The 16528-nt window shown below is 39.1% G+C and overlaps 1 protein-coding gene across 1 annotated transcript in view; it reads left to right on the top strand.

Annotated features, from left to right (window-relative positions):
* The first annotated feature begins 770 nt into the window (after window positions 1-770).
* LOC117811765 (protein bicaudal C homolog 1-like) overlaps window positions 771-16528 on the top strand; it is a 71480-nt gene continuing 55722 nt past the window's right edge. Inside the window, exon 1 of the mRNA XM_034682228.1 lies at window positions 771-1208. Coding sequence (XP_034538119.1) covers window positions 1016-1208 — 193 coding nt within the window. The 5' untranslated portion in view covers window positions 771-1015. The remainder of the gene's footprint in view (window positions 1209-16528) is intronic.

The following is a 16528-nucleotide window of genomic DNA, read 5'->3' as shown; positions in this document are numbered from 1 at the left end:
AGTTGGGGGTTCTGTGCCTTGATCAAGGGCACCTCGGCAGTGCCCAGGCAAGTGAACCAGCACCTCTCCAGCCACCAGTCCACTTGCCAAACTTTCTCCATACTGGGACTTGAACCGGCGACCCTTCGGTTTCCAAGTCAAGTCCCTATGGACTGGAAAACTGCACCTATAACACACCTATCACTGGAGTGTCATCAATCATTTTGTGGCGATAACATGAGAATAATCCTTGAATTGTGTTTCAATATGGACTTGAATATGCCCCATTGTCAACACCACTGTTTTCATTCAGCTTTAGCACACATTGTGTTTCAGTCAGTTTTTCAATCGGTTGTACTAAATGTGAGTTTATTAGGCTACTACACATTTGTTTTAGTTTCCCCTTCCTGTATTACTTCCCTGTAGCCACTCTCAGGATGTGAAGTGTTTCCTCTGTTAACCAATAAATAGGTTGCATGGAGTGTTGTTATAGACTAACAACCTGACTTAAAAAACGGCACAGAAACCCTTATGAGAAGACTGTCTTTGGTTAATTTGGCTTTATTTACTGACAAACTGGTATTAAAATGGGTATTTTTCACAGCTGGTGATGCCAGTGTGCAATAATGGACTTTCCTATTAATGAGGCATAAAAGTTTTGCGCTCAACAGGTCCCATAAAAGTTCGGTGAATTTCTCTAGACTACCAACTTTTAAAACCCTCCACATGAACCCAGGGGGAGGTAGATGCTGAAAAAAAGTGATTCTGGGAGGAGTCCCGTTTTTTTTTTTGCGTGATGACACGTGAAACTTTAGCGAGGAGTTGGTTGGTATGTTTGCTGTGTGCTGTCAGCCAATGTAATGGGGGAAAACGAAGCGTCTTGAAGAAACTGCAGAGGAAGCTGGACTCAACTACGCTGCAATGAACAACACCGCGAAGTGACGGAATTAAAAAGACACGAGTTAATCGCTTTGCTTCGGCTCAATTTAACTTTAATCCAACGCAGTGGCCACTGGAGAAGTTGCTGCGCAGCGCAATGGCTGCCCAGTGCGACACTTTAAGCGGATACTTGCAGCAGTCGGACCAGGGCTCCAACAGCGAGCGCAGCACCGACTCTCCTCTCCCGGGATCAGAGGAGGACCTGAGTGGACCCCATCCTCTACCAGACCCGGAGTGGACGGAGGAGAGGTTTCGGGTGGACCGTAAGAAGCTGGAAGTCATGTTATTAGGTAAAAAAAAAAATCAAATTAAGTGTAAAGTTGAACATTTTTCACATTTCGAACCTTTCTGTCCACGTTTCATAGGATGCGTAATTGCAGGCTTTCGTTGTTTCCGAGAAGCTGCACACTTCAGCACAACCTCAGACGGCCCTTTGTTTATTTTGGATGCATGAAGTTCCACTTTTAGTGTATAATTACTGTTTTCGGTTAAAAATTGACGACACCTTGTCAGCATGGTCACGACATGCTCAGGAATCAATTAAGGCAATCTAATCATCACTTAGCTTTCGATTTCTGTCACCACATTTATACATCTGAGACAAAAAATACCACTATAAAGTTTGCAGTAGTGGAGTGCACGTTATCTAAAATAAAAAATAAGAAAATAAAGTTAAAAACTAAAATTTCAACAGAAAGTTGCTGAGGTCAAACTCATGAAACCTATCATGTACTCCTCCTGCTGTGCGCGTGGGTGTAGTAACACACCCTGACCACTAGCTGCCGCTACACAAGCTCCCATGTTATGCATTTGTCTTTAGACTAAACTGAAATTGACCTGAACATGCGCTTTTCTTACTTCTTTGAAAGACAGCCTGTAAACACAGACAACTGTTGTCTGACAGCAGTATAAACAACTCTGGTTATGTGAATCTATAAAATACAAGTAGCCACAGTTGTTATTAAATGCCTGTCATAATGTCAGCTTCCTCCACATATAAAACACTCTTTCCCTTTAAAACAGTTAATCTTCCTGTTTTACAAACTCACACCAAATTTTTTTTCCTGTACATGTGGAGTTGAAACAAATTGTGTGATTTCTCCTCTAATGATGTGCACAGTGAACAGTTCAACAAGCGATGACAGGCTTGTAAAAGGCCGGCCTGTACAGCCTTTTGTTGAGGGGTCCCTGGGATTGCAGAGGTTGAGGTCATTTTATCACACATTTCACAACACACAAGAGTGTGCAATATAAAAGTGTTAGGTAAGTGGGCTGGGCTCTTTATCAATTCCATTAAAGGACAGTTGAGAGGTAGCCAGATGTAAGGGTTAGGGTTATCATCACAATCATACAGGAATTAAGTCAAGCAAGATGTTGCTTTACCGATGAGTACAGGGAGTTTTGCTGAATTGACTAACTTTTAGTGTAATCCTCAGTGAGTAACTGGCCTTGGATATCCTTTTATTCTATACACTCAGACACATGCACACACACACGCATTTCCCCTGGAGAAGGCCCTGGTTGCTGCCTCTCTGCTCAGTACATTCCTTAAAGCTCCATGTCATCCCTAACTCTTCCAGGAAAACAACTTAACCAGAGGCCAGCCCTAAACTCTGAGCGTCCGGGACATACCGCGCGCCACGTCCTGCAGTGTGTCTGTTTGTGTGTGTGCTCGACTCATCTGTTTGTGTTAGGTATAATCTATCCTGTCTACTGGGACTTTACAGTTTGTTAGTTTGGTCTCGTGTCTCTGCCAGCATCTAGTTTCCCAACTGCTTTATTGTGACATCATGGCTGACTCTGCTCGTGTTGACACTGAAGTTGGGTTGTTGAAAAGAAATGGCTGCCGTCTTGCCCTCTGGTCTTTGTGGTCAGTTGTAGGTTCAAGTTTAGATACTAGACTATCTCAACTATGAAACTGCTTTAACCTTTGACCTCCATCCTCCCTGGCAGAACTAAGGTTGTTATGTTGTAACTTGGTTATCTTTCCATCCTAGCACCTGCAGTTAATCAAAAAGTTTAATCTGGATAAGAATATCTGGATTTGGGACTTCCTTTGCTTTCCAGGATTGAGTAATCCAGTTCACCTTTGTCTCAGTCTTTCAAAGTAAAACAGGGTTGGATTAATCCTTAGAAAGTTTCTGACTTTTTAAGGTTAGCAAGTGTGGATTACTTGTACTGTAAATTAGATGATGTAGTACATACTTGGTCCACAGAGGGCACCAAAATCCACACAAAGTGGATATCAGCAGTTATTGAAAGTTAAATCTGTTATTTTTTCCTCATCCACAATATCACTATATATATCTATACAAGAGCAAAACTGGAAGTTTGACGTCAAAACACATTTGAGTATCTGATCTGACCAGACTTTGTAATCCCTTTTCCTTTTCTGATGTTAAGATGCGATCCAATCCAAAAGCTTTGATCCCATCAGTTTACTTTTGAACAACTGGGCCCTGTTGACTTATCAGTAAACAAAGCCACTTTCATGATCTGACTTAGTTGAAACTCTCTGTGTCTGTGGAGTCTCATCTTTTTCTTCTTCTGTTACTGTCGTTAAATCCAAGTCCTAATAAATATCTAATTTCATCTTATCCAGTTAAGTAACATCTGGCTGTGTTTTGATTGGAGGAGCGGCAGTTTTTCACGTTGTACACCGTGTTCTGAAAGCCACAGTTTGGCCTACAATGAAATAATTTTATGGGAACTCAGAGTGTATTTTTATTCTGCGTTTTATTGTCTATGACCGTATCTCTTGCGGCTCTTTCACAGTAAATTTAGTGTGGTTGACCTTCCTCATAGAGCAACCGATTACATTTTTGTCTTATTCAGGAAACGTGTCTGCACTGTTTGAATATCTGAGGCCTGCAATGACCACCTCTTTCAGAATATCAAAGGTGTGATGACCAAATATTAAGCTCAGCAGACAGACATCAATTTTATAAATAAAGTTAAAATATGGAACTTTCAATACACTGCTTCAGAAACAGCATTCACAACCACCTTGCTTGTTAATTATTATGCCAGTGGCTAATTTGTAAAGTACACCTGCTTGCTGCTTGTGTGCAAGATGGCTAAACATTAATTCAATGCATATGTAACATACATCTTTGCCCTTCACTTATAGAAGACGTTTGAAGTGAAAGACGGGTGCATGATTGTTTGTCTGAGTGGCCGAAGTCTGATCTGAAAAATCTGCAAATTGCACAGAGTCATAAGTATAATTGAAAACATTAATACAGAAAGAAGGAAGACAATCAGGGGTGTAAATGGGCTTTAACTACCTCTGAATTTATAACTTGGGAACAACAATGCTCAATAGTACAAGTCATAAATTATTCATTGCTTAATCTTTAAAAGATCATGAAATAATGATAAATGCTCATCAGTCTAGTTAATGTCAACAAATATCATCTCTTGTTTGATGAGTAGTCCAAATACTTTCAGTTTATGATTATTGAAGAAAAAGCCTTGAATTGGAGGTTGCTGGAGCCACAGGATTTTTGCATATTTAGTTGAGAAATTAACTAATTGAATGAATTTACTATCCTAATTGTTGCTGAATGATTTTTTGTTGATCATCTATTCTTAAATTCATCTCAATTTAATTTTAATCACAAAAGTACAGCATTCTTACAACTTGAAGATATTACAAATTACATTAGTTTGTTATTTTGTCGTTGTTGCAGAAGAACTACTTTTTATTGTTGCAGTTAAACATCATCTGCATATAATATAAGCTTACCTGGCTGTGATGACGAAATCTCTCTCTGTAAATTTCAGTGAACCTAAATGGTGACTGGGTGATTAGTCTTTGCTGTGGTACCTCATTGTTTGAATAAAGGCCTTTTTCGACCACAGGAACTTTATCCCCGAACTACGTGTGTTTCGACCAGAGGAACCAGTGTCTAAATTTAGTTCAGGGGTAGGTAATCTCCCACTGAAAAGCCCCTGCTTGGGGGGTAGTACTTTTCAAAGGTCCTGGGACCTTCGGTTGAACGTAACAGTGTTGAAACACAGAGGGAGTTCCTGGGAATGCATACTAGTTTAGTTTTTTATTAAGATTTCAAAATATTATTTAATATACATTTTTTTCTCCATACGTCACTGGCCTGATTTAGACTATCTACCCGGGACTTCAGCCCGCGGTCTAAACGCAGACAACAATGGCAGCACAGGAACCTTTTAGTTCCAAGGAAAGTAGTTCTGGGGGCTAAAAGACCCTGGAGATCTTGGTCAAAATGCACCTTAAGACAGTAATTGCCATGATTAAGGATCATTGTTGTAAGGCAGACGAACAACATCTGCAGCACATGTTTTTTAAGCGAGACATTTGTGTTGGCCAGATTACACGCCTTTTTTGTACTCGCTTCTTGGATTAGCATTTGGTCGGTTTAAGTGTCACTATGACTTAAGGAGTAGAACCACTACAGTGCATCAATCAGAATCAAATTGCTCCACAGAAGATGTATTCACTGTCCTTGAGTGGTGTTTTGCCTCATAGATGAGCTGTGACATTGCCGTGAAATCTCTCTACTCCCATTTTTCTCTCAGGCTGCAAGATAAAATCTTTTGGAAGGTTTTGTGAAGCTGTCTCATCCTAGCTAACAGTAGTCAGTTTTAAAATACAACAACCATAGACACAAAAGTGCATGATCATGATAATTTCCTGGGGGACACAGTAATGACTAATTTACAGTGTTTGTAGAAATTATTATTGACTTTGTTTTCATTTTATGTCAATTAAACTTGCAGATGATTACAACCAGTTAGACACTTTCTAGCACTCCAAGAAGACACATTACATGAACTGAGCATAAGCTAATAGTTAGCTTAGCTTGCTTTTTTGAGGTTCATCGATCCAAATCTATTTTCAGTAAAATCTTTCATCAGGCTTGATAGTATTGGTAAGAGAAGACAGATTTGAAAAGTTCGTTTTTTAATGAATTACTGGTGTTGAAAGCTCTTGTGTGGAGTTTGTAGTTGGCTATGAAACAGACTGAAATTAACAGTGATGCCTCTTTGTGAGCAATGTAAGGGTTGGAAGACAAAGAAGAAGAAAAGAGAGTGGTTGTTGTTTTGCTCAAAAAACTTGGTAGCGATAGGGTTTTTTATTTGTTAAAATTCGACAAATGGAGGACTATACTTAATTTTTTCATTTAATTTCATTTTTAATTTGATGCTCAGACCATGATCACATGGTATGGAGCCGCAGATCATAAATTACAAATAACAAAACAATATAATGATGGCACACGGCATGTTTGAAGTACAGCAGATCTTACTTAAACAAAGGAAGGACATTCTTCAGAAAAGACCCTAACTTACAGATAAGTTTTGGCCTATCTGATAGCAAAAGTAGAATTAATTTAAACACAGAGGGACGTTGGAAATAATACCTGGGTATGAACCTCTATCGTTCAGAATGCTTGTGCTCCTGCATTCAAACAAAATATGGTACTCATCGCCCACACGATTACCGTGACAAAGGTTACAAATCCTATCTTTTCTATCCAGGCCTTTATACCTTCCAGTGACCTTAGGGATCCTGGTGTTATCAAGCTTCACAGGAGGTTTTTTGTCCTTGAAGGCCACCATTGCTTGTGGAATTTAACCAATGGGAAGGAGAGCGTTTCAATCTAGAATTTTACTGGTAGCTAGCACTGAATATTCCTGTATCTACAAACTGTACCTTTAAATGAGATATGATTAGTTAAGATAGAAGGGTGAATTAACACTATCCATGTGTGAGTGTGCTACACTTATATGCTACCCCCTACATAAATATGTACCCCAGTTGGATCCTCCTCTAGTTATTTCAGACTATAATATGTTTAAAGTGAAGAGATATCAGATGTTCTGTGAGTGCATTTACCTCCATTTATATGAAGTCAAAGGCTATTTTGGCAATAACAATCGCTTTCAAGCAGGAATTTTAAAATGTTTTCCTAACCATAAATCCGGCTGTTCTCTCAAGACAAGGGGTCGTAGCAGGACATAAGATCATATTTTCAGGGGTGGTGTAAATTCTGTTGTATAAAAATTACCCAGAAGCACTCTGTGCCTATTAAGAGATGTTAGTGACTCACCAGCATGTCTCCTAGCTGAAACTAAATCCCAGCATACACACTTAAAGTACTTTTTTATTTGGATCAGCCATATTTTACTCCCCTGTTTTGGCACAACCCCATCGGGAGAAAATGGAAATTGTTTTACTGCTTTACAATTACAAATTTACTGTCTCACACACTGGCATGGACACAGGTTTTCTGGGCTTAGATCAGTAAATGGAGTGTGAAGTGAAAACAAAATCTCACCCTCTCAGCCATCTGGGTTTAACTGTTGTTCTGTTGGCACACAGGAATAGACCTTCCAAGTTAATGCCCTGGAGACCCTGACAGAGGCATGAAAGCTTGAAAGATAGTTTTATGTGCACAGGAAAGAGTGCCTTCTCTTCTACATTCATCATGTAGTCAAACACCATGCACAAGTGTGGGAAAGGTGTAACATTTTCTCCAAACGGACTGCGTCTGCATGCGCAACAAGGCTTTCCATTCATTTTTGTATGCGTACATCACCCATGTTTTGTACAGTTTCTGGGTCAGTGTGAGGAGGATTTTGAGCTGGGGGTTTTCCTTGAAATGAAGAGAGTTTAGTGGTGTGGGGCTTTGCCTCCTGGTGGGCCAGTGTGCACACACATCGTAACAACATGTTTGCTAAATACAGCAACAACAACAAACCTACAATTATGCTAAGTGAATCATTTTCTTCATTGAGCTAATTTGCTTTCCTGCTCCTTAAGTGCAGACTATTATTGGGAGGCTTTGTCTCAGAGTGGAATACAAACTGTTGGATGTGACAAAGAACAGGGTAATTCACAGAATTTATAGCATGTAGTCATACTGTTGTTAGTGTTATACTGCTCTTTCACCTAATTTTCTCCATGCAGGGGGTGCTAACTTAGAGTTGTTCTAAATACATGTGTTTAAATATTTCACACTCCCCTTCATTTGAAGGCTGCAGAATTTGCAGAAAGAATAGACTGTATTATTTTGGAGGCCAGTGGAAGGGGAAAATGGCCCTCCAGTTAAATTTTTATTTTTATTTTCTTTCATAATCCCATTTTTTTTACTCATAAGGGAATAACTTATCTGGCTTCTACATCCTATAAATGAGCGAAGTGTGTGTGAGGGCTTTCTCCTCCTCTTCCTCCGGGGTGCTGAGTAAGACTCACAGACAGGAAGTGAGTGTCTTTTGGGGAATGTGCTGCAGGCTTTCCCTTCTCTCTTTCTCGTTCCCCTCTATTGCTCCCTCTGGAGCGTTGAAACACTGCTCTGTTGTTCCAGCTTCCATCAGATCCACTGTGGAGTAGTTGGACTTTCCCTGCTCTTTATCCTTACAATACTACAAAATCCTCACTCCAACCTTTGACTTAACCAAACCCAGGAAAAGATGTTACTGAAAACAATCTGATCAGGGGGAATCATGTTTTTGTATCCTGCAGAAGTCAGTGTAGCTGCTTAAAAATTAGTGGTTGCCCTAGATTAGACCATATCCCTGCATAAGTAAAGTATAATTGTAGTCATTTGGATTTCAGGTACATTGCTCTGTCTAATGTAGCACAATTATATTTAGGAGAAGCTGGGAACTTGGAGAGAACCTGTACACAGTCCACCCTTTGGAAAAAAATGCAGTTAGGAGTGGAAAACAATAGACTGAGCCAGCGCTGCAGAGGGAAAAACCTTTTCCCAGGTCTGAAAGTGAAAACAGTTTTTCACCCCAGATGAGATTGTCATCTGTCTTTTGGTGATATTAAATGATGTGATGTTTAAAACAGATTCTAACTTGATACAGTGTTGTGTTTGGGGACCCGGTAAGAGCAGTTGCAAAAAAAAAAAATGCTTCCACTACATTTTGTCAAAGGAAAGACACATCCACCTTTAGGGGCTGGGAATCACAGTGTAACTCATGATACAATATGATACCTTATACATTGCCCTTGTATTGCTCTATGGATGCAATAGTTAGGAATACTTTCTAACTCACCCGCAGCACATGAAGTTTAGTTTGATTACACCTCAAGGGATGAAACGCAAGAGTTTCCAGTTATCAAATGTCAAATTGAGGGGGAGGCTAGGATTGACCCTTGATTTAGGATGTGTTGTGAATTGCTTATTGCTTATTCTTATTAATATGTTCTGGTGACTAAAGCACCTGTAAGGAGTTTTTAGCTTGTTATGAAACAGACTGAAATTAATAGTATTGCCTCTATCTGTCCTACAAAAGCAAACAAGAAGATCAACAACAAGACTGACTGTTGTGAAAGTAATTTTCAGTGTTGGTAATGCTGCCACAGGGTTGGTGTCAGGTGAACCTGTTAACTGCATGCTGCTTAAATAGCCTTTAATGATGCTCCCACATCAAAGTTTCACAGAGGGATATTTTTGACTGTTATGAGGAAGCAAGATAAAGTATTTTGTTACGAACCAATAATTACACATATAGGATCTGATCCAGAAATTAGAGGTACTGCTTTGGCCACAGGGTGCGCCAAAATCAATGCCAAAACGTTCCTTAGAGAAGATTTGACGATAGAGGAAGTTGAACAGAAGGAGTTGTTGCATGTTTGGCATGATGTGCAAGAACAATGGAGGACAATGGGGACTGAAAAAAGTACGATTTTTCAGTTTGAGGAATTCTGATGTTAGCGCGTTAGCCCTGCTAGCTCTGACAGTTTATGCAAAAAAAACCTAGCCCATAAGACATCCAGTCTTTATTTCTTTTCAAAAACATAAAATGTAGAATCAAACTGGGACAAGACTAAAAACAGAGGGAAGAGTTTCCAACTGCTGCTCCTTTTCAAAAAACCACCACATATCATCACTTGCTGTTGTATGAAAATCATCCATTTCCCAAATGTCTCCTCTCATGAAACAGCTTGCTATTAATATACAATCTGCCAGGGTATCCAAAAATGTAAAACGCACCAAATATGGACAGTTTCAACTGGATAGCACACAGTGGAAGCATAAAGCTTTCTGTTACATGTGAAGCATATTATCAGTGGAACAAGAAGTGTCAGACAAGAGAATTCAGGACACTTATGCTGTTAGTAAGCATCTTATAACTCTTAAATAGTTAGCATGGTAAGAAAGAATCGTCAGATTATCCAGTGACAGAAATGGTTCCTTTAACTCTAAAATGTGCTCTTCACTGGGCCGTACTCAGTCGCCTCTTGCCACCGTCCTCTCTCTTTCTTTTTCTCTCTCTTTTTGCAGGTTTTTCCTGAAACATGCTGATACAATTAAACAATTCTACTCGACTTTGCTTACGCGTTGAATTCCTTCATCCTGGGCATGATGAGGCTTTCAGGAGCTGTAATATAATTGAGCTTCAGTCGGTGGAAAAACCTGTAATTCATTACTCAAGAAAATAAAACCAGGAGTCCTATTTCAGCCTTCTGAGTGGAGCTGGAGTGCTGTGACCCATTTCTCTGCTCCTGGAACTGTATATGGACTGAAATGAATACCTGTTTTTCTACGTCCCTCAAAGCTCTTTTTTTCTTCAACCCTTTTCAAAGTGCAGATTTAAATTCTGTCTGGTTTGCGGTTGCTATTTTAGAAAAGTTTCTACGGGGGGGCAGCCCTGACTTATCCCGCACGCGTGCGCACTTACCACACACACATAAACGCAGAAACACACACCCTCGCATGCACACCACCCAGCCCTTAACCACTCCCCCCGAGAGCTTTCAGTGTTTATCTTTGGAGAACCTCGGCTTTTGGTTTGTTGTTCTCTCCCCTCATTCAACATCCAGGACAATCTGCCTTTTCTCCACTTGCCGTGATTGGAGGGAAAGCATTTTTATAAGAGCACCTTTTTTGAACTCTTCTTGGCAGTTTGTACAATATTCTACACTTTAACAAAAGAGAAAAAGGGTGGAGGCTGAGAGAGAAAAGGAAAACTCATTTTGTTTGCGTGAATATATGGGCAGGAATCTCATAGAAATCCTAACTGGATTATACTGATTCCCTCAGAGGTCTTCTGTTATGCGTAAACTCTTCTGACTGGACGTATCAGATAGAGATAACTGAGAGGTTAAGTAATGTAGGACTGTAATCGAGGAAAGAATTTCCATCTTTACAGCCCTGCACAGATTCCTCACGTCTTTAAAGAGGAGATGCATGGCTGCTAATGGATGTGGAATATCAGGGATTTCTCAATAGTACAATGTAATGTTTACAGAGAGATTCTGAGCCTGTTTAGTGAGACTGACTCCCTCATGCTCCGTGGGGGATCTAACACAGTGGATACCAGGCACCAGGAATGCACAGGGTTGTGTAATCACTTGGCAGCACTTCCACAGGGGAGATGATAACCCAAACATGTTACCAACAACAGCTTGATGTCTTATTTCCTGGGCTGGGGGATCCTGCTTTAAAGATGCCTCTGTGTAAATATAACTGAGGTCATAATGGACTTCATGTTTATGAACACAGAGAAACAGTCTGGGCAGCAGAATGTCACCGCAACTTTTAGGCCTGTTTCTCATTATTTCTAGATCTTCTTGTGGCTGTGACCTCGGGGTCAGTGAGTCAAGTTTCTCTGCAGCAAAATGACTTGAGGCACTTAATGGTATTTATTTGATAACTCAGTTGCCTAGTAACCCTAAAGCAGTTGAGAGAAGTACGAGGAGATGTTGTGAGATCAGAGGATGACTTCTACTCAGCACAGATGTGTGTGACAGGTGTTCAATTTTACGGGCATTACAGTCGTTTACTGAAGCTTGAGAAGTGGTGGTGTTTTCACAGCAAATTTTAGTTCATTTATGAGGAATCACACCACTAGCATTGACAATTACTTTAAAGAACAGTAATCAAAGAAAGTAAATACATTGATTGGCTATTGATTGTACTTACTGTCAGCATCTCGGAGTCAGAAATATGGTTTCAAAGCATGAATGTCATTATTATTAACACCAAATTAACATCCCTTAAAGCTGGGGTTGGTAGTCAGATTTAGATACCCTTTTTTATACTGGTTAAAATGATCTTTATGTCCTGATGGCAATCAATACATAATGTGTTCTTTAAAAAGAGCGAAAAAAAGCTGCTATCTTCAGCCGGAGTAAACCTGGGAGAACACCAACCAATCCCTGCCTTTGGGAGCCAAAATATGAAACCAATCAAATCCCACCCTGCCGTTCTTCCCGCCTCCTGCACGTACATTTCATGTTTGTTTGTGTTTTTAACTTTCACTATGATAATGTTTTGGTGTTTTCTTACCGCTGAGTGAGACATGAGTTGACGTAGTGCTGAGGAATGGTTTTGTAATCAGTCACGATCATATGGTCGCGAAGCAGCGGCGCTCGTGCATGTGAGTGGGGGCGTCGTTTTGGAGGAGCTCCGAGGGAAGGGGGGGGAGTGGTTGGACGGAGTCCTGAGGACAAATTCATGCTAGTTTACCATGACAACCAACCCTAGCATTAAAACATGTTATTTTATACACATTTACAGATTTATTAGATCTTTAGAAATGGACAGTTAAATATCATCCTTAAAAAACAAGAACAACAGAGCTGTATAGATGTAATGGTTTTCCTAGACTTAAAAAAAAGCACCACATTTGTCTTCATGACCTTTTTACTTTATGACTTCATTTTGTGTAACGTCTGTGGGGTAAACAAAGCCTCTATTATGATGGATATTAGTCCCAACAGTTTTTTTCAATAGCAGGATTTCTAACAGGAGGTGTATTTCTGTAACTTAAAATAACTGTTAGCTTCTAGATTACCTTTAAAAGCAGATAAGTGAGTGTTTGAAGCGAAGGACCCTTCTCTCGCAGTTAGATGTGAGATATCTCATAGATCAGACTTTCAGTTTTGCTGTCAGTTTTTCACTTCTCATTCTTACTTGGTGATAAGAAACCACAGATGTCTTTGGGAAGCAGTATAAGTGTTTCTCACAGTCTTCTTGTTAAGGTGCCAACTTGTGTAAAGTATTCAAAAGTTCCCAGGGAAACCTAAGAGTTGTCTGAATGTGGGCCTTTTGCTGCAAACTACTTGTCAGCTGCAGGTGATCTTCTCGTTGAAACATCCTATCTTTGAAGTGAGGCGTTCGGGCTTGATGATGAGAACAAGCAGAACAACCTGACTGAATGCTGCTGATTGAACTGACTGTTTACTTTACGCTTTAAACCTATTTACCTTTCTAACAGGCTTTTGGATTAGTTAACCATGTCTGCATGTGTGAGATTTTACTCCACACCAGAAGAAGCCCTTTATTATCAAAAAATGCGTCATATTCACACGATTGGGCCAATACAGGTCTTTCAATGAATTATTCAGCTTCAGCATTTGTATATACTAATGAGTGTAGGACAACTAATAAAACTGAAGATGCAGTGAATTATGATTTGGTTAGAAATTGTCATTTGTTGAATAATATGATTTGTTGTGATTTGCAAGGTTGTGACAAATTGCAACTGTGTGCTTTATAGCTGAAGTATTTTAAAATGATTGTTTCTGTTATTACCTTGATTTATCTGGGGTTAAATTACAAAAAATAGCTTTACAATGATTATTTCTAACCTCATCAAATGAATGGGGTTACATTTTGCTATGATGTCTGAGGTAAAGGGGAAAGAAATCAGATGCAAGATCAATTGAAACACATGTAATATCTTTATAACAGCTCAATCAAAGAAAAAATTTAAATTAGAATCAGCTTTATTGTCGTTGCACAAGTACAATGAAATTTCGTCTGACATCTCTCCGTTTAAATACAAATAGAATAAAATAAAATAAGATAAAATAAAATAGAAGACATACATATAAATATATATATATAAATGTACAAATAGAAAAATGTACAAATATAAATATAGAATTGCCAGAACAGTGCAATACTTTCAGTATATGAAAGTTGTGAAGCAGAGGGAAATGGTACAATAGTGCAATATTGACGTGCAAAACTTGTAAAGATAAACGTACCTCCAAAAATTCCCCTACCCTTTTGTTATTTTTGCTGTAATGAAATGAATCTAGGTTCATAATATAGTTGTACCTGCCTGATTCGGGCCTATAGACGTAGCTATATTAAGATATGCTCATGTATTAGAGCGCTCTCTCACTGATCCACTGATTTTTTCACATTGTGTGTGTATTCATGTGTTACTCTGGCTCCCTGAGGCCCCTCATTAGCTCCATGTTGAGTCAGCTGAGAGCTGCTGGGCACACTGAAGGGGAGGGCACACTGAGAGCTGGTGTAAAAACATCACGCTCTCCCGCTCTTTTCATAGAAAATGGGATTTGTAGTTCTTTCACTGGACCATGGTCTGGTTTTAATAATATATATTATATAAATATCACTTTAGTAAAGGAATGTGAGCAGTGGGTACACTGAGATGTCAAACTTTTCTTAGATTAAAGTTGTCATTTGCTATGAAATCTGCACCAGGAGAAATAGACGTTGTATAACTTTTCTCATTTCATGCCTGTGAATACTTCTATGTGAATGTCCCAAGTTTCACCTTAAGTCCCTCTGTGATTGTAGCCAGTGCGGAGGATTTTGTCTAAGCAGCTCTTCCGTTTAGAGATTTAGCTTGTGCCTTCAGGGGCTGTCTTTGCTTTTTGTAATCTAAAATGCTCCTGTCTTCATTGAAATCCTTTGACATGAAGGATTTTGATTTTATAATTCTGGCGCTGCACAAACATTAGAAAAAACAGATGTATAAACTCCCTCTTGATTATTAGGTGATTAAAGCGGTACTGATTTAACATGTTTACAGTAAAGGATATCTTCTTGCAACAGAATCTATCACTCTCCATCCACTGAAACTGAAAACACTTGGACAACAACTAGCTAATGGCAGAAATATTCATGTCAAAATTTATAGATTTGCTTGTGTCTCTATTGTTTGTTTGATTGTTGTGTGTGTGTATCATAAATGATGAAATCAGCTTTGTTTACATTCCTGCCATGTCAAAACAGTGGATTCTCCCAAAGTTTGTCCTTCCACGAAATAATGGATACCAGACCCAGCTCCATCTGCCAGAGTAGAGTCCTTTCTGCTTTTCACTGCTGCATCCCTCTGCTCCTTACACAGTGATTAGATGCATTAAATAATTACATGGAGACAATTAGAGGGCGTGGATCTGATTTACGTTGACCATCATGTTTACTTTGTCGAATAAATAGAAGACCAGATAACTGCTTTAAATTATTGCCACATTATTTGCTCCATATAAAAAAAAAACACACTAGTGATGGAATTGAATGTGACATGTGGTCTGTGCTCAGGAGTCTGGGGTCGTTTTTCAGCCGAGGCGCCTTTACAAAGTGCTTTGCTCAAAGGGAGGAGCACTGCATTGTCCTTGTACAATCTGAGCCAAGAAACTCTGTTAGCCTTTCTAGCACTTAAAAAAAATCTGACTGTTATAAATCTGAGCTGCAGCAATATTTCTGTCAATGCTGGAAAATATATGTAAATGTAGGGATGTGCTCTTGGATTCTTGTCTAAGCATTCAGTTGATTTGTCTTTAGTGAGGCCTGTAATTTAAATCTGGCTTTCAGTTGGCAGACCAAATAATAGATCTCTTGGTTATCTCAGTAATGAGGCATGAGATGTGCATGTCTGTGGTACAGTGCCTGTCAGTTATGCAAGAAAGGAGGCAAATATAAATAAAAAGACTTCTTTTCAACAAATTGTATGTTTGCAAATCAAATCCACAAGCAAACGTGAATATTATGGAGAATACTGCCTCAATTTGTAAAGACCATTTTTGGGGTTTTCTAGCTGCAAGTCAGCAGCTGTAATTCAAATCTCAGAGGTTTGTGTGACCTTGATGCAACAATATTTTACCAAGGGCTAAAGCTATAATTTAAACTAGAGAATGCCATTCTGCTTATTGTTGTTTGGATCTTGCTCCCTAATTTTTTTTTTTTTCTGAACAGCGTTAATCTCAACAAAAAAATTGCAGTCATGATATTTGCCAACATTGAGCAGGTCCTGCCCAAGGAAGCTATGCAGTCAAATTGATTTTTTTTTCTTTAAATAATCTTATCATATTTTTATATTCTTTTTTTCTGTATTTTCACACTAACCATTCATTGACTGATTTACACCCTCTGTTTTTGTCATTTACAGTTAATGTGGAGGCTGCATTAATTTGATAGTGTTTTATATTGTTGGTGAGGAGAATCAAACATAAGCGTACTCCAGTACCAATTTATCATTGCACCCTGAGCACCATGTCAGATCATTACAGGAAATATAGGATAGAACTCAAAATCAATGCTGCAGAGTCAGATATATCTTGTCTCCTTTATACAATATATTACCCCTTGTCAAAACCTGCTGTCTATGATATCCACAATTCAATTAAATAGCTATTTTATTTGCATTGTTCAATGTAAAATACTCCCAGATTTTTAAAAAATCGCTGTTTTGCTCACCTGCCCCTTCCCTGTTGTTGTTTTGCACACGCAGCAAAGATGATATGGATGCAGGAGTGATATAATGTCAGGGGCTTAGGGTTAAGGATTTAAGGGAGTTGAGGAGTTGACAGGTGAGTGCGTTGTAACTGTTTGCCAGAAGGCCAGCATCA

The sequence above is a fragment of the Notolabrus celidotus genome, chromosome 4 (genome assembly GCF_009762535.1).
Source record: "Notolabrus celidotus isolate fNotCel1 chromosome 4, fNotCel1.pri, whole genome shotgun sequence".
Classification (NCBI taxonomy): domain Eukaryota; kingdom Metazoa; phylum Chordata; class Actinopteri; order Labriformes; family Labridae; genus Notolabrus; species Notolabrus celidotus.
This window is presented reverse-complemented; position numbering and strand designations above follow the sequence as displayed.